General features: G+C 54.1%; 1 protein-coding gene and 1 long non-coding RNA gene across 2 annotated transcripts; one reads left to right on the top strand and one right to left on the bottom strand.

The window, feature by feature from the left end:
• Positions 1-3,748: 3,748 nt before the first annotated feature.
• On the bottom strand, positions 3,749-8,133 carry LOC138683978 (glutaredoxin-1-like). Its single transcript, XM_069777593.1, has 3 exons — positions 7,872-8,133; positions 4,804-4,918; positions 3,749-3,980 (listed from the first exon to the last, which is right to left on the bottom strand). The coding sequence occupies exons 1-2, from the start codon at positions 8,064-8,066 to the stop codon at positions 4,811-4,813; spliced, it is 303 nt and encodes a 100-aa protein (XP_069633694.1). The 5' UTR covers positions 8,067-8,133; the 3' UTR covers positions 3,749-3,980; positions 4,804-4,810.
• Positions 8,134-15,474: 7,341 nt separating this feature from the next.
• On the top strand, positions 15,475-21,171 carry LOC138683790 (uncharacterized). Its single transcript, XR_011323229.1, has 3 exons — positions 15,475-16,136; positions 17,971-18,137; positions 19,022-21,171. It is a non-coding gene; the product is annotated as an uncharacterized lncRNA (long non-coding RNA).
• The last annotated feature ends 993 nt before the right edge of the window (positions 21,172-22,164 follow it).

The raw sequence follows: 22,164 nt of genomic DNA, 5'->3' as shown, positions 1-22,164 counted from the left end.
GCGGCTGCGTTCGCCGTTGTGGTTCTTTCTCGCACAGCCCCGCTCACGCACTCATCCTGAACGCCCCTATTCTCTCTGCCGTCCTCTTCCTCCCTGTCTCTCCCGAGTGTCCTCCTGGAGTCTCTCGGTGTTTCCCACGGCCTCCAAAAAATGTCATTACAGCTGCCGGAGCCGGAGGTGCGCGCAGACTGCTATAACGTGTGTGTGCTGCGAGGCCGTCTTGAAAATAGCCGCTGCAGCCTGTGCACGCGTCCCCGGCCCCGACGGCCCATCATCTTTTGGCCGATGTCTCACGACGGGGTCACGACGACTCGTCTGAGCGGGGCTTTTCGGGTAAGGGTTTTGTTGCAGCACGGCGCGGCCGCGGGCAGGAAGCGAAACAGGTTTTTCATTGCTCGCTGCCATCGTTCCGAACCGCGAGCTGCTCGGGGCAGAAAACACCCGGAGCCGCCCAGCCTCTTGAGGGGGTTTGCTGACCGCAGAACGCCCTGCTGGGGCAGCACGGGCCAGATCCAGAGCTAAAGTAAACAGCGCTGTGTCGGGAAAGGGCTTTACGGGAAGCGCACAGCACGGCCGCCGCCAAGCCAACTGGTGAAGAGTCGCTCCCCATTCTCGGCATTTGAATGACCCTGTCTCCCAAAAAAGGTTGAAAGGCTGCTGCAACTTCACGATGGGGCAAAACCTCAAAGTATAAAGCCCTCCTGAATGCTTCCTACTTTTCTTTCTCTCACCCTTTTCCTCCCCCCCCCCCCTTTTTTTTAAACAAGGGAATTAAAAGCTCATCCTTCCTCTCTCTTTGCCTGAAAGTTCAATTAAAACCTGTGGAATTACAGCTGTTGTCTCTTTAAAGCCTGGAGCCAATTTGCTTTTTGATAAACCGACTAACCTCCAGGCTTTGCTGAGCCGACAAAAGCCCAAGGGGCAGAACCCAGCCCCGCGTTGGGGCTACCCTGTCGGCACGGCCCCTTGGAAATCCCCCCCCGAGCATGGTCCCCCGCTCCCAGGGTGAAGCTGGGGCCGGGCAGCACGCGTCTGCCCCACCGCCGCCAGCTCGGCGGGAAGCCCCGCGACCTCTTCCCGCTGCAAAATTCCCCAGTGACGCCAGCTGGGCTTGCTGGCCCTCCTTGCCCTCATCGGGAGCGGACGAGAAGAAATCGCAGGCTTTCTCGCAGGCTTGCAGGGGAATGGGAAGGGCAAAAGCTTCATTCCTGGCAAGTTTAAGTCCTTTGCCTCTTGGCAGAGTAGCAATCGCGTATTGCAGCGAGTCCCAGGAAACCTAAGCTGCCTTGTGCAAGTTTCTGCCGATTCATGTTTTTTTCAGCATATCTTAACCCTCTCCCAGGGAAAGGGCAGTCCTTAAATACGAGAAGTTCAGTGCAGACGTTTCCTAGAGTGCATGGCATACTTTCTGAAGCTGTTCTGAAGCAAAACTCGCTGCTCCCAGCCCTTTTATGCAACTAGAATTGCCACTGGGTGAAAAGCTTAAAATCTAACAGCACAGCTTAGAGGTGTTACCCTCCAGAAGCAGTGTCAGGTGAGGCTGCTGCAGGAATTTTCTCATGCACGGGCACATCACACACGCCTGGAGGTACGTTAGAACCTCTGCTGCAGGGTGTGTTTTACAGAATTTCAGCCAATAGGCAGTAACTGTTCCTGCTGATGGTGATGGGAGAAACTGCTCTATAATAGTTAAAACTGCAGCCACAAATTTCTACCTTTAGTGCTTGAACAAGTCATGCTGCTTCCCTTCTTACTTAACATTTTGGAGGAAAGTTCTCCCGGAGTTCTGCTGCCAAAGACAAATTCCGTGCCTTAAATTGAGTATTCTGGCATTGGAGGGTCTCGGTGAAGAGCTGGCCTAGTTGGCCTCCAACAGCAGCTGCCACATGACCCTTTCCCAAGGACAGGAAAGAGCTAATCCATGCAACCGTTTTGCAAGCTGCACTGTGACAGCATACACCCACTGGTGTGTGTATCAAGAAAAAAAAGGTCACTGGCTGTATTCACCACCGTTTGTTTCCCTCGGCTATTAAGAATTCTGATTAATAATGTGGTTGCCTCATCTGTAGCAAATGATTTAAAAACTCATCAAACATCCAGGAAAAGCTACCAATGTTTTGGTAATTACAATTTAATGCTCTTCCCATTCCTTGGGAAAGGGTCCAGGCGTGTGTGATGTGCCCGTGCATGAGAAAATTCCTGCAGCAGCCTCACCTGACACTGCTTCTGGAGGGTAACACCTCTAAGCTGTGCTGTTAGATTTTAAGCTTTTCACCCAGTGGCAATTCTAGTTGCATAAAAGGGCTGGGAGCAGCGAGTTTTGCTTCAGAACAGCTTCAGAAAGTATGCCATGCACTCTAGGAAACGTCTGCACTGAACTTCTCGTATTTAAGGACTGCCCTTTCCCTGGGAGAGGGTTAAGATATGCTGAAAAAAACATGAATCGGCAGAAACTTGCACAAGGCAGCTTAGGTTTCCTGGGACTCGCTGCAATACGCGATTGCTACTCTGCCAAGAGGCAAAGGACTTAAACTTGCCAGGAATGAAGCTTTTGCCCTTCCCATTCCCCTGCAAGCCTGCGAGAAAGCCTGCGATTTCTTCTCGTCCGCTCCCGATGAGGGCAAGGAGGGCCAGCAAGCCCAGCTGGCGTCACTGGGGAATTTTGCAGCGGGAAGAGGTCGCGGGGCTTCCCGCCGAGCTGGCGGCGGTGGGGCAGACGCGTGCTGCCCGGCCCCAGCTTCACCCTGGGAGCGGGGGACCATGCTCGGGGGGGGATTTCCAAGGGGCCGTGCCGACAGGGTAGCCCCAACGCGGGGCTGGGTTCTGCCCCTTGGGCTTTTGTCGGCTCAGCAAAGCCTGGAGGTTAGTCGGTTTATCAAAAAGCAAATTGGCTCCAGGCTTTAAAGAGACAACAGCTGTAATTCCACAGGTTTTAATTGAACTTTCAGGCAAAGAGAGAGGAAGGATGAGCTTTTAATTCCCTTGTTTAAAAAAAAGGGGGGGGGGGGAGGAAAAGGGTGAGAGAAAGAAAAGTAGGAAGCATTCAGGAGGGCTTTATACTTTGAGGTTTTGCCCCATCGTGAAGTTGCAGCAGCCTTTCAACCTTTTTTGGGAGACAGGGTCATTCAAATGCCGAGAATGGGGAGCGACTCTTCACCAGTTGGCTTGGCGGCGGCCGTGCTGTGCGCTTCCCGTAAAGCCCTTTCCCGACACAGCGCTGTTTACTTTAGCTCTGGATCTGGCCCGTGCTGCCCCAGCAGGGCGTTCTGCGGTCAGCAAACCCCCTCAAGAGGCTGGGCGGCTCCGGGTGTTTTCTGCCCCGAGCAGCTCGCGGTTCGGAACGATGGCAGCGAGCAATGAAAAACCTGTTTCGCTTCCTGCCCGCGGCCGCGCCGTGCTGCAACAAAACCCTTACCCGAAAAGCCCCGCTCAGACGAGTCGTCGTGACCCCGTCGTGAGACATCGGCCAAAAGATGATGGGCCGTCGGGGCCGGGGACGCGTGCACAGGCTGCAGCGGCTATTTTCAAGACCGCCTCGCAGCACACACACGTTATAGCAGTCTGCGCGCACCTCCGGCTCCGGCAGCCGTAATGACATTTTTTGGAGGCCGTGGGAAACACCGAGAGACTCCAGGAGGACACTCGGGAGAGACAGGGAGGAAGAGGACGGCAGAGAGAATAGGGGCGTTCAGGATGAGTGCGTGAGCGGGGCTGTGCGAGAAAGAACCACAACGGCGAACGCAGCCGCTTGGAGCAAGCGTGTTTTATTGAGCCGAATCAGATCATGCTCCGGACCTCTCTCCAGAGCTCCAGAAAGGATGCAGAGACGTTCACGTGTCGAAGCACCGATCAACGGAAGGGGAAGAAGCTGCACTTGCCAAGCAGGTGCATCGGACCCCGCCGAAGGAAGTCGCCCGCAGTTTGCTGCTGGAAGCGCGTACGTCGACACGAGGAGGTCGCAGCTGCTGGTCGTCCTTCTCCTGAAAGTAGAAACAGCAGACGTAAAGGGCAGAGAGATCACTGCTGGTCGGAGCCGCCTGGCTGAGACAAGAACGGTAGAGAGGCGTGACAGAACAGGCCGTGGCGACTTTTTAGACAGCGCTTTTACACTTTTTCACGCGTGTGCATACTTGTGTCGAACCCCTCTTCCCTGCTCTGCTCATCTTGTGCAGGCCGTTGCCCCCCGTGGAAGATGCTGCGGGCCCGTACGGCACCTGCACAAACTCCGTCGTCACCTCGTGTTCTGGCTGGTCCCCGGCTGCAGCATTTCTCCATGCCGGCGGGCAAGCAGCTCGGAGGGCCCTGCTGAGGCTCACCACGCTCCCCCCTAGCAGAAAAGTACGTTGGGCCCCCCCTCCGCCCCGCGTCCGGATGTTTTTGAAAGCCAATTGTAAAGCGGGAAGAGCCCGTCCTCTGTAAGCAGCCGGGCTGAAACGTCCGAGACTTGGTGTGAGAGCCACGGGCTCCATCGTCTACTGGGGAGAGAGAGAAGAAGAAGCAAGCCCTACGAGCTGAGCCGCTTGGCCTAGATCCCGGGCAAAGGCTAGCGGCTGAACCTGCGTCGCCAGAGATTTTGGCGACGTCTCGTTCAAGTCCGCAGGGAGAGAGTCACAGAGCCTGTGCCGCAGCTGGGGACCCCAGAAATGAATTCACGCTCTGCTGTCGCGTAGCGGCACACGCCACCGCTCCGTCGGGTCACGCTTCGGTATTAAAAAGGCTCAGATTTGCCTGCCGCGGTGAAAAAGCATTGCCGCCGGCCAGAGTCCCGGCGAAACAGCATCGCCGCCTCTGCCCAGGACTTACCCTTCGGCTACCGCAGGGCACCGATCTGCCGCAGCATTGCGGGGAGCCGGCAGCGCATGCTCTCCAGGTCGGACAGCCCTCCGATGCAGTGTCTCCCGATGAACACGCGAGGCATCTGGGCACAAAACAGGAGCACGGATTAACCAGGGGAGCCGGGCTGCTGAAGGCGAAGAGCGGGGAGAGGATTTGCCTGGGAAGCGGCTTCGCGCCGAGGAGGCCGCCGTCTCCAAAACCCTCCTCTCCTCGCCCCCAGCGGCCCGCCGGTCTGAGGGTCTGCCGCCAGAAGAGACGGGGTGGGGGAGCTCCCTGCGTTCCACAGCGGCTGCAGAGGCAGCGGACCGCGCTCCAGGGCGGCGCTGGATCTGCTCCGGGCACGCCACCCCAGAGCAGCGAGCGAGCGGCTCCGAGCCCGGCGGCGCCTACGGACCGTGCCCGCGCCCGCGCCCGCGCCCGCGCCCGCGCCCGCGGCGGGTTCTCCGGGCGCCGGGGAGTCCCGCCGCCCCTCCGAGGGCTTGCCAGGCCCGTGGAGCTGCCGGGTGGGATGCGCAGCCGCCCGCCCGCGCTGCCAAAGGCACTCGGCACGGCAAGCTTCATTTCTGGCACAACCCCTTCTCCTCCGGCTGGCCTCGTGTCCTCCGGCTGCTGCACGCGCAGCCCTGCCCGTCCGCTGTTGCCCTGCCCGCGCTGGCCCCTTTTCCAGCCCACCTCACGACGGCCGCCGGGGTGCGAGGCGAGCGGCAGTGGGCGCGGACCCAGACTGGCAAAAGGGAGGAGGAGAAGAGGGAAACAAGCAGCCCTGCCCTGAAAACCAGGAACAAGTACCGAACCTCAGCACCGGAGACGTCCTCCAGGCACGCATGTGCCGCTCTCCGCAGAGGGAAGTGAAATCGGCGTCGAGCTGGGAAGAAGCGACCCGGCTGAAGCCAGGGAAGACCAAACGCAGCGAAAACGCAGGCAGAAGTGAAACTACTGAGCTGGTAGCGGGTCCAGGACTCGAGGCCAAGGACACGGGCGAGAAGAGGCGTAAAAGACGGAGGGCGAGAGCGGGTCGCGGGAAGGAACGGCTCTCTGCTGCTCCGTGCCGCCACGGGCAGGTCCGGCTTTGGGAGGAGGGGGACCCCCCCACCCTGCGGAGGGACGCCCGCCCGCCGGGAGCTGCCCGCTGCCCTCCCCGCGGAGCCGTGCCCTTCAGGATCTCCCTTCGCCGGCACGACGCGCACCCTGCCCCGCGGGCGGGCTGGCGACGGCAGCCCGGGGGACACGCTGGCCCACCGACAGCCTTCTGGTTTCGCCTCCCCATCCCCTTCCCCTTCCCGCTTCGCCCCGGAGCCCTCGCGCTCCCCAGCCCCGCTCCCGGCCCCGCACGTCCCTGTAGGGGTGGATGCCACACGAGCCACCCCTGTGTCCCCCCGATGCCAGCCGTCCCTCTCCCCCACCCCTGCTGCTGGGAAACCTCCTTCCGCTGCCAGCGACCGACTTCTCCCGCGGGAAAACCTCACGCCGTTCTTCCTTCGGCAGCCTGGCATGCCGCTTCTGCTTTCGCTTGCTGCTGATCCCACCCATCCCCCTCCCGCTGGGAAAGCAGTTTCTGCTTTCGGCGCGTCGCTTCGCTAACAGAGCCGGCCGCCCTCTCCCTCCCGCCCAAATTCCCCCGCCGCCAGGAAAACGCTTCTCCTTTCGGGATGCCTCTTGCCGGTCCTGGCCCTGCGCGACGCTGCCGCCGAGGCCCAGGGGATGCTCGGCCGTGGGGCCGTGAGGCTTCCTGGGGTCCGCAGGGACGCCCGCCGGCACGGGGCGGCACACGGCCGAGCTCGGGGACGGCACGGCCCGCGCTCGGGATGGGGACGGGGAGGCGAGCAAGGAGTAGGGTCCTCTCTGCCGGCCCGAGAAGGTGCGGCAGGGTCGGACTCGAGCCGGGGAAGGGGCTCGACTCCGAGAGCCGGGACGCGGCAGGAGGGGCGGCGGCGGCGGCCGCGCCAGCGCCTCGCCGTCACCCGCGCGGGACCGAGGCGGGGACGCGTTCCGCCGGGGCCGGCCGGCGCTGCCGCCGTCCCGAAACCGCGAGCGCGGGTCTGGATTTCCCCCGGGCCGAGTCCAGCCACGAGTCTGGACGCGCAGCCAGCGCGGAAAAATCCCCCCGAGAGCCCGGCGGCGGGGACAGCGCGTCCCCAGTGCCTGCCTTCCGCTGCGCTCCGTGGAGGCCGTCGGACTTTGGTAGCGTTACGGTAGATCGGGGAGGGGAAAAGGGTCCTGTTGCTTCGTCGCGGTGTGGCCACCGCCGAGGCACGAGCTGCCGGCCCTGAGCCGCAGCGCTGCTGGGGAAATTCATTCCTGGACCTCGAGCACGGAACGCTGCTCCCCGAGAATATTGGACCTTCGAAGCCAGCTTCGAAAGAGGCCGCCGCCAAATTTTCTGCGGGCGCAGCGTCCGCTTCACGGCCAGCTGCAAGGGTGCAACGCGCGACGCTGCTTCTGCTTACCGTCAGAGGGGAAGGCAAGCGTCCCGATTCCGGCGCCCCGGCAGCTCCGAGTTCTCGCACCTCCACGGACCTGCGCCGCCTCGGGCAGCGTCGCGGGAAGAGCTTCGAGGGAGCTCTTCCCATCGGGCGCCTGGAAACGCCAGGGCACCCCCTCCACCAGCCCTTCTTTAGCCACCAGGGTCACGCACCAAGCCCTAACGCCGGGCTTTTTCCACGCTCCCGCGTGCTCCCGCAGCGGCGGGCGTTGGAGGAGGCACGACTGTCCCGGGAGGTGCCGCGGCTCCCGGGCAGCGGCCGGCAGCGGGGCAAGGTCTGCGCCCAGCCGGTCCCCGCGGTGGGGAGCAGGCTGCGCCCCCGGGCACGGCGGCACGGATCGCCGCGGCGGCTGCGGCGACCCGAGGAGCAGAGGAATCGAAACATGGAAGTTTCGTGAAGTGGGAAAGCGGTGCGGCTCCTCCCTGTGAGCCGGCACAGAGAGTCGTGGGGAAAGGGACCTCGCTCCAGCCCCTGCGGCAGCTGGCCGGATTCTGGGGCGGCCGGGACACAGCAAGGGTCCGCGACCTCTGGAACAGGACTGCGAGAACTTACCGGGCTCTGCCCTGTTGCTTGGAAGTAATCCTGGGCGTCCCTGGATTCGTTGATATCGAACACTTGCAGGCATCCGGGCGCAAAGTTGTATCGCCTGAGCATGTCCACGGCATTCCTGCTGTACGGGCAGCCGCCCTTTACGAACAGGGTTACCTTGCCATCCTTGATTTTGCTCTCCAGAAAGTTATCAGCCATGCTGCTGTTTCGAGGCGAGCAGGAACGCTGCCCTTCGCCAGCGCGTTCACAGGCAGGCGGGACAGCAGCAATCTCAGCCCGAGGTATTTATGAGCTGGACAGTGCCTTCCTCCCTGGAAACCCCTCCCCAGGAGGACGGAAGCTCTTCACCACCCGTGGGTTTTAAGGCAGCGATACTTTTACTTTCTGCCTGCTTTTACAGGAAATCCAGACGGCCAGACTAGTTTGTCCGTACTCCTTTGCAGGATGAAAGCGGGAAGACCGGTAGCTGCGGGGCGTCACGTCAGCGCCCGCGCTGCGGTACGAGGCTCGCAGGAGCGGCTGGCGAACCGGCGCGCCGGCCGAGGCTGAGCTCCCGCTGCCGCCTCTCTCCCCTGAGGCTCGCTGGGTTGTGCCCGTCCTGCCCCGTTCGGGATGCTGAGCCCCCCCGGGGGCACGGCGCGGACGTCCCGAAGCCCGCAGGGAAGCTAACCGACATCCATCCTTTCGCCGGACTGGCTTCCCACCCCAGAAGTGAAGAGAAAATCCCCAAACCCAACCCGTTTGGGGCGTACGTCTTTCAACCTGCAAGCCTTCCACGGGGGGTGGCATTCCCCGCCGACAGTTTCCAAAAGTGCCTACACGGGTTCTCCGCCTTGCCTCAGTTCCTGGGCGGCCTGTGTCTTAGCTCCGACAGGACCCGGGGACCAAAAGCGTTCAGAGAACGCGTCCCAGCATTGAGAGAAAGTCCAAAGCTGTCACTTGAGGGCACCTATGCTGAGAATGTGTTTCGGGGACACATTAGTGGAATGAGAAGGATTCAACACACGCGCGGCATGACACAATTCAGCACGCTTTTGTACACTTGGAGGAGGGAAAAGTCTTAAGGCTGCAGTCCCTCAGAGGCTTAAAGTCGTACAAGATGCAGCTGGGCAGCCAGCCCAGGAGGGACGAACCGTGCCCAAACCTCAGACGTCGAGCCGTGGCAGCGACGCTGCAGCCGCAAGCGAGAGGCTCGGTGGGCCGATGGCCGTCTCCAGCATCCCTCCTCCGGGCAGAGCCCGTCTCGTGCCAGCCCCTCACCAACAGAAAGCTGCTTTATTACGGGGGGGGCAAAGGACCGTGCCCAGCGTATCAGACCGTTGCCGGGCAGCCTCAGCCTAATGCTTAGTTCAGCTTTTGTCAAAGCGCTCGGCCCTGCTCCGCTTGCTTTTGCACTAAGTTGCTTTATTGCCCGGGAGTCCCCAGCGTTTTCCACCCGTTTAACTGGCACGGGACGACAGAGACCTCCGGACATCAGCCGGCCCAAGCCCCTGCTCAGGGCAGGGTCCGCTCGAGCCGGCTGCTCAGGGCCGTGTCCCCTCGGGGCTTGAACGCCGCCAAGGATGGGGCCTCCGCAACCGAAACAAGGGGAACGTTTTCCGTATGTTTAGACGGAGCCTCCCGCGTTTCCGTTTGTGCCTGTTGCTGCCCGTGCTGGCACTGGGCACCGCTGGGAAGAGCCCGGCTCCATCGTCTCCATCCCTCCATCAGGTATTTCTGCACGTGGGCAAGACCCCCCCGAGCATCCTCTTCCCCAGGAGGGGCAGCCCCAGCTCTCCCAGCCTCCCCGCGTACGACAGATGCTCCCATCCCTTCACCACCTGCATGGCCCTTTGCTGGCCTCGCCCCAGTCTGTCCGCGTCTCTCTCGTACTGGGGAGCCCGGGACCGGTCTACGCAGGCGAGCAATGCCCGCGAGGATCTTGGGCCGCTCGCCAAATGTAAGCAGCCCGCTCACATCCTGGCTATTTACAGGAACGAGGCTTAATCCAGCAGGAGGAGAACAAGGAAGTTCAGCTTCTGATTTTCGTGGGTCTGGAAGGGGAAAACCAGCGCCAGGGCCCACGCTACCTTTTCCCCAGTTAATCGACTTTGCGCGTGACAGGCGCCTGCGAGAGCTCTGCCCCTGCCCCAGGCAGGGCTTCCCAAACGCAGTTTTCTGCAGCGTCAGCACGGGAGAAGGAAACTTGCTCGGCTGCGCACAGGAAAATAGGCATTTTGAGCTCGCCCCACTGCTTCGCCGTCCTCAGAAAGGAGAATGTAGGCAGCGGGGTTCAGGCAGCCCTTGGGGCACCTCCACGCCGCAGCTGCTCGCCAGGCACCGGCCAGCTGCTTGCTACACCACAGAAAGTCCCCGGCAGCGTAGCTTCTCCCACTCTCCACTTTCGGTATTACTTTTCCTTCTCTTCTTTCCAGGAAAGCAGAAGAGTCTGGAGACCAGATCCTTTTCCCGGAATATCTTCTCTGCTAGTCCGTTTCAGCCGGTGTGCGTTAGCCCTCGGAATAGGCGCCACCTGGCTGAAGTCCCCCACTGCCCACCGTGAAACTGCAGCACGGGTTGGGCACTGCCTAAGGGTGCCCTTGACGTCTGCACGTGTCGACTTAACGGGCTTGAAAGGCGACGGGTCCGGGGAAAGCGCAGTGGCTGAAGCTAGCTAAGGCATCCTGCCCCAGTGATAAGAACACTGAGGCAGTATTTCCCGCACGTTGTCCCACTTTGGGCACAAGCCTTTCTCTTCCTGAAGAAGAAAAGCCATCTGCTGGTGTTTTCACCCTTGAAAATGTCCTAAAAGGAAAGCCAGCAAAAGCTAAAAGCCCAGCTGGGCCACCCAGAGGTTTTGCGATGCCCATCGCTCCCCGCGCCTTGGGGGCACAGCCCGCCTTCTGCGTCCCCGGTGCAGGCGGATTGGCAGCTGCTGCCCAAAAGCCCTTTTGTGCCGGGGTGGTGGGGGGCGGAGAAGGCAAGGCAGCAGGGTGGGAGCGGGAGATGACGGACACCCCACTTACTTACTTGTATTTGCTGGCTCTTCTTGCCTGGGTCCAACACTGAATTCCTTCCCGTTGCGTTGTCCGCTTAACTGTCAGACGTAATAAAGGCACGTGGATCCTGGCTGGACGCTCAACGGTACCTGCTGAAAACGAAATGAGCAGCAAGAGGGATGCTGCTAAATCTCGATAAGCAAAACGTCGTGGTCTGTAGCATCGGCCTCCCGGCGTGCGCCGTGGGACGGCCGCGTGCGGTGACCGAGAAGAAGCTGCGGCTCTTGGTGCCAAACGCTCCCGGGCACGCCGTGGGGGTAGCGGTCCTCCTGAGCCGGCGGGGCTGCGGGATCGTTTGGTGAGCGCTGTCCCGGAGCTCTCGTTCCGTCACGAGCGTTGAGTGGGTCTGGGTGTATTTCCAGGGTTTGCAACCGATGGGGTGGTGCAAGACTTGTCCCTCAGCTCTCCAGCCATACCCCACTTCTACACTAGTTACTTCTGGGTGTTACCGCCGTGAAGGAACCAGCCTTTCGGGAAATCCTACCAGGGCTACCGACATTACTTTTAGGAGTCCACCTAAAGGCTCCGCTACACCTCTTGCCAAAATGGGAAGGTATTCTTCCTCTGGGGGAAACCACTGCTGTGAGAACGGGTTAAAAGCATCATCAGCGCGGGGAAAAAGGGAAGCAGAGGTGTAGTGCTAACTCTGTGCAAAACTGTGTGTAAAACCGTTGATCGTATTCAGCATAGAGGCGTGCAGGTCTTGATCCTACCCAAGCTTAAAAGTGTGCGTAACGTTATTGGATTCCTTGGGGAAGAACCACCCCGGCAGCCAAAACGCTCCCTCTAAGACAGGGTCAAAATACTCTCCTAAAAGCCAGGAGGACGCAGATTTCAGGGAGAGGACTGAATCTGCATCCCCCTGTCCTGGTGAACGTGGTCATCCCTGCAGGACTGTTTCAAAAAGCATCCCTGGTAGCCCCAACATCTCACTGCGCAAAACAACTCTGCAAGCGGCTTTTCAAATTCCTTCTTTTCCATGGCTGATTTCAGCCCCAGCAATTTCATCAAAACATTCATTTGATACCGTTTTTCCCCAAAGGATAGTAAAGTGGCGACTCCTGTACTTCTTCCCGTTCGAAGGATTGCGTTGCAGGGGGGTTGTGCGTCAGCTGAAGCGCAGAGGCTGGTGGGAGGAATGATCACAATCGCCAGAAACAGAGCGAAGTAGTTCGAGATGCAGCTTGAATGAACATCTCCTCCTGAGCAAGGTAAGCCTCTTTGCCAATCGTTTATGCACAAAGTCTGTGCAAGTTTTCTGCAGATATGGAACATCGTAATGGCGTATTTGCATGCTAAATTTAGAGACGTGAAGCTAATGCTGGAAACCTAATGTCTAAATGTTTCTATCGGGTTGCGCAAGAACCTCCCCACACATGTGTGCTCACGCGCGTGCTTAATCTTTACCTTCCTTGGATGCTGGTTTCGATGAAATGGATGATATTTTGGAAGTTTGGAAGCCAAATGGGAGGGTTAGCAGCCAGAGTCTTACCCCATGCAGAGAAAACGGTGAGTAGAAATAAACAGGGCCTTACAGGCTGTCAGTAAAAATGAGGGCAAGTAATCAGAACTTGGATTGCACACTTGGTTTACCCTAACGCAGGAAAAAAAATAAAACCCAGACATTTCTTGAAAGAAGAGTTGAATATTTCAGGGAGGTTTTTTGCTCTGCACGGGACCTCCTTAGAGATGAGGCTGAGTCTCGCTGGCAATGCTTTCTCTACATCAAGTGTTTCTGGAGCTTTGAGCAATGCCTGCCTTGGAGAGCGTGCCTACGGGCGCACTGCCCATTTGTTCCTAAAGCCCATCTCAAGCCGTGCTAGTCCCCCCAGACAAGCAGAGGGGCCGTCACGCTTATTTCCACGTAGACAGCCACGGAAGAGGATCAGAGAAGGGAGGTTTGGTTACTGTGCCAGTGACAACGTCATGGCAGGTCGCAAGGCCCACGAGGTGCCTTGTCAAGGCAGGTCCTGCGGTGCCGACCTGGTGTGAGTCCGGTCCAGGTGTCGGGTCACTCCCACAAATGGGCGCGAGTGGCTCCATCTCGCACCGCTGAGCAAAGCGAGGCCCGAATACCTTGGAAAATCGGAGCGGAGAGTTCACCTCCCTAAGCCCTTTCTGCCCGAGGGAAGGCACAGGACTGCTGATAAAAGTAAAGAATTGTTTGCTCCTCTTTTCTTCCAGCAAAAGGAGAGTCCTAGTCCAGAGCTGGGCAAAAATGGTGGAGAAAGACCTCGGAGGAAATGTTTTCTTGGAAACGCCACCAAATCATCAACTTCCAGTGGCACAGCCACATGCAGAGCTGAAAGCTCTTTGTGGCAGTTGACGAGGGTTCAGCGAATCAGCTGTCGAAAAACCAGCAACGCTGCCACAGTTGTGCACTCGTTTGCCTTAATGTTCCCTTTGCACCGCAGGGGAGAGAATGCTTGGGATGCCGGCTGGAAACGGGGCTGACAGGGACGGACAGGCTGCGTATCCGTAGGAACTATTTACGGATGATGCACAGCGATCAGCGCTGGTTCACGGGCTGAGGAGAAGGTGCCACTCCGCTTGTTGTGCTGAGTCCCTTTATCTTTGGAAGAAAAGGTTGTGCTTCCCGGGATTTGCAGTGTGATGTGGCTTGTTGCGATTGGCAGCGGCCGGGCGTCAAGCGCCTGAGAACTCTTGTCCGGTGAAGTGAAGCCTTTAGAAAGCCAGCCAGGCTCTGCACTTTGCCCCCCCCGGTTCCTCTGATAAGCAGTTGGCAGGAAAACTAACACTGTTTGGACAACCCAGTGATGCGGCAGGAGTAACACTTGTGTGTCTCAAGGAGAACATTCCTTTTAGCTGGGATTGTAGTATTGCTGCCAGTTTACGTGCAGGCAGCACGGACACAGCCGTGTTCCCAGGCTCGCTCTCTTCCTATAATTCCAACCAGACTTTTTGAAAACCATTTTCCCAGAAACCTCGGGTGACGGTTGTCCAGACTTGGGAAATAACCGGGACGTTCTGTGCCTCCAGCGGGGTTTGGCAGGCCTTCTGCCACCCCTCGTGTGGTCGGGGCACTGTCAGGCCACCCTGGCAGGGGCGACCAAGGGAAAAGCGCGCGGGGACCCCGGGGATGCCGCGGGCCTCTCGCGGCGTTCGTCGCCCGTCTCGCCTCTCGCGGCGTTCGTCGCCCGTCTCGCCTCTCGCGTCACTCCTCGTACCTGTCCGTAGCGGGTGTGAGCGGTGACCCGGTCAGGACGGTGCTTTACGTCCTCTCGGGAGAGGCGAAGGCGGCCGCGGGCTGGTGCGAGCGCTGGAGAGCGGGATGCTGCGGGATGCGACCGCAGCGGAGGGCGGGCAGCAGAGACCTGTTGCGCGGATGAACCTGCGCTCCCGGGGAGCCTGCAGCCGCCTCTTCCCCGGGGCAGGGCCCTGCTCGGGCACCGGCAGCCTCGGCCGGTTGTTGCCCCAGAAGCAGGCGAGGGAAACCGCTCAGTCCGCGTATTGCAGTGCCCCCTCCTGCCCCCAGCTTCCACGGGAAAGTCAAATCAAAAGCAAAGCGTGAACTCTTTGGGGTTTTTTTTTCTTTTTACTATACAGCTGTGTCATTTTCTTAGTTCTCTGTAACTGCCATTCACACGGTGACCTCGGTCCCGCAGCCCCCGTGCTCTGCCTGTGCCCCCTGAACCTGCGGCAGAACGTCACCCCCCGCCTTCCTCCCCAAAACGGCTGGACAGGGGAAATGAAGGGGGGGGGGGCGCACATCTAGCTTTCTAGCTTACAAAGTACTTGGGAGCTATTGCAAATTGGTGCCATTGAGTCTGTGTAAAGACTCATAATGTGACCGAACCTCCTAAGTAGTAGTAGCTAAATATCCAACTGCACGCACATACAAAACTGCATGCATATCGTACATCAGGTTTGCATCGTGTATTGCTCATGTTATGTGTGTGAGTATATAATACAATTCACACGCATTCTCTCTATATAACATACACATTTTGTATGCAGCTTAGGCAATTTGGAAGCAGAAGCACAGGTGAACAGAAATAGAACAGAAATTATAAAGTGCCAAATGTCTTCAAGGAATTAGGTAGTTGGCAGGGTTGTGGTTAAGGAGGAAATTAAGACAGTAACTTCTACAGTAGCATTTACAGTATATTTATCTTTCATGTCAGTTGGTCTGTTTATTGTAACTTTGATTAAATCATTTCCATCTGGCTGTAAGCTCTCATCCTGTCTTTGGTTGGTCTCCTGTCTGGCACTTGTTTGGCACTTTCTTGCACACAGGACTGTGGAGTTCGGCTGGACTCCAGAAGAAGTCCAAATGCCAGGGCTGGCAGCTCAGGCTGTCAACATTTTCCTTAAGAGCCTGTAAGACCTCTAGCACCCTGGGCCGGTAACCTTACCAGCTCTTCCAAATGCTGTAGTAAAGCGAATGATTCACTTGCAAATATTACAGAATGGAAAAATTTCTGGAAAAATTTATCAGCATTCTTTTCATGAGACAACCATCAGGAAATTGACCTAGGTAAAATACTTGGTCTGGTTAACATCACACTTACTTAAAGGATTTCAAGGAATGTGATCTGGGATAATTTGCTTTTCTTTGCTTTGTGTGGTTATGTATAAGTTTGACTTCCAGAACCCCCATTCATTACCAATGGCGTTACTGGCGAACACAGATTACTGATTTGCATAATAATTCACAACACTGCCTATTTATGCAATGGGCCAGAGGTTCAGCTAGTGTCAACTGGTGTAACTACAGTGCTGTCAGATTTTTGGCTAGTGGAAAGCCTGTTTCTGACTGATACAAGTTTGCCCTATTTGGAGCACCTGGTGCTGGGAGCAGGTTGTTGTAACAAATTTGGTATTTCTTTTTGTTTGCCGATGGCTACTAGGCAGATGTAAACATCTTGACCAGTATAAAGAGAGTGTGCTGTTAGTTATCTATTGGATAGTGTTACTTTTAAACACTTCAGTCATGTTCAGTGAAGTGGAGGCCTTCTAAGAAAATATGAGCTTTAAAATCAAGATCTCTCTGGGTATGTAAAATCATCATTGATTTTTATCTCGTGTCCTGCAGGTGCAACTGTACCAGCCCACAGAGCAGTTCTGGTAGCTCGCTGTGAGGTAATGGCAGCTATGTTTAATGGTAATTATCTAGAAGCAAATAGTGTTCTGGTTCCAGTGTATGGGGTTTCCAAAGACACTTTCCTCTCCTTTCTAGAGTACCTTTATACCGACTCCTGCTGCCCAGGTAAGAAAATTTTAAAATACACGTGTTTCTGTTACTCATTTTTCTGCAGTGGGGCATTGATAGGGAGTAAAGTAGCAGCATTTATTTCATTGAAAAATGCCAGTCTTGTAATGTAGAACGTCTCAAGAAAGAGAACTAGTTCATATTGTGCAATAAAGAAAGAAATCACTCTTATTCAAGTAAAATCATTGTTAAATGATTTTCAATCATGTGTTTCTCTAGGTTTGCTTTATTAACAACTCCGGGTTGGGCCACCACCTCAGTGAATGGCAAAAAATAACTCAAAACCACCTTCTATGTATATATGATTTTACAAAAACAATACACAATTGATGATTTGTCAAAAGAAGTTCTTGGTGTTCTTGGTGTTTTTCCATGAACTCTCAGTTCTCTATTCTCCAGTGGTTTCAAAAGTCCAATACATTTTCCTGTCTTGACTGACTCTTATTGTCTTGTCCTGGTTCTTTTGAAGTTAGTGCTCATAGGCAGAAGGTCTTTGGTCACCACAATCACTTTTCTTCTTACACATCAAAAATCACCTTTGAATTTCTGAAAATCACTCAGGCTATTCTATGAATTTATCTTGCTCTAAAGTTAATCACTTACTCCCATGTCTTAGGTCTAAGATATATGATCCTTCTGTTGATTCAGCTTGACTGGGTTTTAAGCCAGCCATGGTGGGGGCTACACATATGACAAATAAGCAGCTTATGCATATTGTTTTATAAGCACCTGCATTCTATTAATCACATCTAAAGCAATCTCTAATCACTAGTTATATGTCTGATACTAATAGTCTTAGAAACAGTGAGGCTTAAGGCCTAGTTCCCTTTAGAATCAAAAGCAGGCAGAATAAATACCACGAATAAAATGCTGTATTTGTTTTGTGCTGACACAGCAAGACTCAAAAAACTGTGGAACTGCATTTCTGGTCCATTACAATGTTTGGAGTTTTTGCTCTACATCACAGTAATACTGCTTTCTAATCTTAATTCTGGGGTTTATTTCAAAATTGTCATTTTGTTGAGCATATATTTTGCTAAGTTTAATACAAGCAAGGTTAAATTGCAGGAATATCTTATTTGTACATGTGAATGCCTTATTTGTATGTAAAACCAGAATAAAAGTATGTCAACTGGCGTATTTGGCAAGCAAAACTGAGCTAGAATATTTGTTATGTCTTAACCTTTGTCTTTTTTAGTGGGAAGAAAATCTACATGCTAAATAAGAAATAGGGTTTAAATACGGATAACTTTCCTTTGATATAATGAAAGAATGATGTTGTGATATGTATTTTTGCTTCTGTTTTCTTTTCAAATAATTCTACCTCATTCTTAGGTTTTACATACGTTTCTCTTTTTCAGTCCGCCTAACTTTTCCTTGCCCATCAGTTTATATATGCAAGCACCATACCATATTTTTTTTCAAAAATAGAGTTGCTCCATCTTCTTTTTGGCCTTTTTGCTGTATTTTCTTGTACATGTATCGCAGATGTTCTTTTTTGAAAGGAAAGCTAGATCCTCTTATTAGTCATCACTTACTTTAAATAGACCAGCAGCACTTGACTTGCCATCTTCAAGATGCGGGATTTTGATAACAATTTATGACACTTTCCTCCTAAAAAGTACTAACTTCTCTTTTCCTGTTAAGTAGTTTATCAGCAAAAAGTGAGCAATGTAGCAAAGTTATGATGATAGTGATGAAAGGGAAATAAGGTGATCAACAGCGGTTTGAGTTTGTGTCCACTGTTTAAAAGGTGACTGGGTGAAAAGTGGCTTTGATCATCTTGTCAAAAAGGCAAATTACATGTAACTTATGTTTTCTTGTTTTTCAGCCAGTATTCTGCAAGCTATGTCTCTCTTGATCTGTGCAGAGATGTACCAAGTAATGAGACTCCAGCATATTTGTGAGCTTTACATTATCACGCAGCTGCAGAGCATGCCTAGCCGCGAACTGGCATCCACAAGTCTCAGTATTGTTAGCTTGCTCAAAAAAGCCAAGGTACGCGTTGTGTGTAGCAACTAAGAATATACATGTCGACTCTGATTAGTGGGGTTGGTTTCGCTGATAAGACTTTTACTGCCTTAATGATTTCCCTGCCCAAGGACAAACACCGATCCACAATCTGTTGATGAGGGCTATCTAGCGGCACAAGGCTGGCTAAAATACGGCCTTCAGCCTTTTATTGCAGAATGCGCTGCCGAACGATGATCTCTGCGAATTCCTTCGTCATGGACACGTTGCGGCAGTTCAGCTTAATTGCAGCTTCTGCCAGAAAAGATGTGTTTCAGGCAAGTGAAGAAGCACTACTTGCCCTTTCACTCAAAAAGAAATTGTATGACACGCAAGTGGCAAAGGAGATCTAACCTGATAGAATATTGAGGGAAATACATACGAAGCAGGAAAAGAAAAGGCTAGTGGCTGACGAGAGAGAGAAAGAGAGACAGTAAAGAGAGATTTGGAAAAAAGAAGAGGAAAATAAAACCTGAATCGTTTACAAGTCTCAGGCAGGATATTGTCTTGAACAAACAGGATTTCGTGGCGAGAGACAACAAAACCAGCGTGCCATGCTCCTTACCTTCCTTTTTCTCCAATTCTGCTTCTCTGCAGAAGACAAAAATTTCCAAGATTCATGACCAAAGGAGGACCAGGGGTTAGGTCACACCCCCGGGAGAGGGAGTTTTATCATTCGTTCTTCGGTCTCCGTCTGTTTACATGTTTCCATCTATGACTTTTCCTTCGTTACCTCCTGCAGTCAAAACTTTTTGTAGTAAACTGCTCTGTATGTTGACAGGGGAAATCTGAAATATTTTGACAAGCAAGGCGTAGCTGTCTTGTAGACACGATAGCATTAAGTGTTGCTTGTGTTTCCTTTCTTCTCGCAGTTTCACAATTCTGATTGCCTTTCGACTTGGCTGCTTCATTTCATTGCCACGAACTACCTCATCTTCAGTCAAAAGCCTGAATTTCAAGATCTTTCAGGTAACCTATCAATTACTTCTACAACAAGACATGTTTCTCAGTTCTGCTTAAATCCGAAGCGAGGTACTGGACAGTACTACTTCTGCACGAGAAGGCGATGGGGACTTCTTTAGGCCACACAGTCTAGTCCAGTCCAGAGTCTGTTTGAGCTGGGTGCTGCACCACCCTACCGTGGGACCAGCATGCGACACGTGAAGAGCAGCATAGCCCGCAACTGCATCCCCTTGTCTTTTGGTTCCTGTACCGATGGCCAGGTTCCCACCCACAACTGAAGCAACTGGGACAGTTTGGTCACCTTTCGTCAGCCCCTCCACCTGATGTATATAATTTTTGTTTAGTTTGTACGCTTGAATCGAGGTAATGAGTCACGTCCAATACCAGCTCTTCAAGGGCTGGGGTTTTCTTTGAAGAAAGTAGGAACCTTGCAGTACTCGCCAGCAGATGTCAAGAAATCAAATAACTAATGCCCATTCAAGTAAATAAACCCAGGTTCTTCCAGGGAACTGATATTTATTTTCCCAAACAGTACATCTGATTCCCGACATGTAACTGTAGAAAGTTTTCCTCGTTGCCTATGGGAGTTTTCACTGCCCTGATGATGGTGGTCCTGATGGGTGCATCTCTTTGACTCGTAGTTCATATTCAGACCATTGGTGTGGGGCCAGGGTATTCCAGAAGGGGATGTTTCGTATGAGCGAGCCAAAGCTCTGCTTGTCCAAAGTACGTTAAAGGTCTTCTTTGGCATTTGCAAGGCTCGTACGTGTATTTGTGATGACGGACAACTTTGTAATCATTATGAGCAAAGGAAGGAGAGCTCGGTCCTCCCTGCTTTCTTTGGACCTGGAATTTGTCTTCCAGTGGCCCATCTGCGCCTCTTCTGCACTGCCCATTTGGTATAGCCAGGACTGGATTAAACGTGGGAGAGCAGGGCACCCGTGCTGGCAGGTGTCACCCACCCACCCGTGGGTTCGGTCCACAGCGGACTTGCTTTGCTTCCCTTCCTGCTGGTTGAGGTGACAGGGTGTGTTTGAAAGCACTCTGTGGCATCTTCTCGCTACAGGGCTTCGGTCTCAACCACCCCGAGGTTCTTCTGAAGCTGCAGGAATCAGGTTGTCCCTTCTGTTTGGTGAAGGTGGGAGCTGCCTCTGGCTTCCCCTTGGTGAGGCAGGAGAGCAGAGAGACCCTTCTGACTTAGCGTCCCCGCAGGGCTCGATCTAGGCACATCTACTTACCCGTTTTCCAGTTCCCCAGTGGGTTATCGGTTTGGCAATCTAGCTTATTAATCGTTTCTTTTTCTGCTGTGGAAAGCAACAGTGATAGCACTTGTGTCTCCATGTTGCAGTTATCCTGATGGATAGCAGGCTCCATATGAGCCTGTCGTGAAACTTAGGCGGGGATGCTGCTGATAAGCATCGCTTATCAGCACCTGTCAGCGTGTGCTCTGACAGCACCCGAGTAACTCGGGGATGAGCTGTACAGTGTCACCACGCCAAATGTTTGCTCTGCCATCACCTGGAGTTTCCTCAGTGCTTTCACCACTCACGGAGCACCCAGGGCTGCTGCAGAGCAGTACTAAAGCTGTTGGCCGTCAGATGAGATTTCTGAAGTCTCCGGTGGGTGACTGATGCCAGGGTGGCTGTTTTGGAGCCAAGCTCATGGGGGCTCACTTGAAGGAAAAGGGTACCATGCCAGGGGACTGGTATCCTTTGAGATTTGGTGTCCACACGCCCACAGCCTGTCCTTTGCTTTTCTCCTTCCTCTGTGTCATAGAAAGATAGAGTGGTTTGAGTTGGAAGGGACCTTAAAGATCATCTCATTCCAACCCCCCTGCCATGGGCAGGGACACCTTCCACTAGACCAGGTTGCTCAGGGGTGGAAGGGTAGCCCTCTATGTCAAGAAATGGATAGAGTATGAATTGTTGTCTCTGAAGAATAGCCACAAGCAGGTTGAAGAATTAGAGACCGAGGCAACAAAGGGAACCTTGATGTTTGTGTCTATTACAGGCTGCCCAATCAAAGGGAGCCTATTAATGAAGCCTTCTTACTCCAGCTACAGGAGGCATCGCACTCGCAGGCTCTTGTCCTGCTAGGGGACTTCAACCACATCAACAACTGCTGGAAAAAAGTAGCATGGTGAGCTGTAGGCAATCCAGGAGACTCCTGGAGAACATTGTCAATAACTTCTTAAGCCAGGTAACAGACAGCCCTACAAGAGGGGTGGGATACTGGACCTGATGGTCACCAATGCAAGTCAGCTAATTGGTGACATCAAGATTGGAGGCAGCCTGGAGGGATCCCCTGCAGGGATCACGCACTCGTGGAGTTTGCAGTCCTGAGGGTTATGGGTCAGGCAAAGAGTCAAGTCAAGACCCTGAATTTTAGAAAAACAAACTTCAGCTGTGCAGGGGGTTAGTCAATAGGGTCCCCTGGGAAACTGCCCTCAGGGTCAAGGGAGCAGAACAGAGCTGGCAGATCTTTAAGGACACTCCCCATAGAGCGTAAGAACTCTCAATCCCCAGGTGTAAGAAATCAAGAAAAGAAGGGAAGAGACCAGCATGGAGGAGTCGAGATCTGCTGGTCTAACTAAAGGGCAAGAAGGAAATGCACAGGGACAAGTATCTTGGGAAGACTATAGGGATGCTGCCCAGTTGTGTAGGGATGGGTTCAGGAAGGCCAAGGCGCAGCTGGAGCTGAACTTGGCGAGGGATGCAAAGAATAGTAAGAAGGGCTTCTACAGGAATGTCAGCCAGAAAAGGAAGGTCAAAGAAAGCGTACCTGCCTTTATGAACATGATTGTCAAACTGGTAACAACGGACTAGAACGCTGAGGTACTCAACAAATTTTTTGCCTCAGTCTTCACTGGCAACCTTGCTTCCCGCACCTCTTGAGTGGATGGCCTGCAAGACAGAGACAGGGGGAGCAAAGTGTCTCCCACTGTAAGAGAAAATCAGGTTCATGACCACCTGAGGAACCTGAACATACCTAAGTCTTCAGGACCTGATGAGATGCGTCCCAGAGTCCTGAGAGAACTGGCTGATGTAGCTGT

Source organism: Haliaeetus albicilla, chromosome Z, assembly GCF_947461875.1.
Source record: "Haliaeetus albicilla chromosome Z, bHalAlb1.1, whole genome shotgun sequence".
NCBI lineage: Eukaryota > Metazoa > Chordata > Aves > Accipitriformes > Accipitridae > Haliaeetus > Haliaeetus albicilla.
Note: the sequence above shows the minus strand (reverse complement) of the source record. Positions and strands in the feature narration are given on the sequence as shown.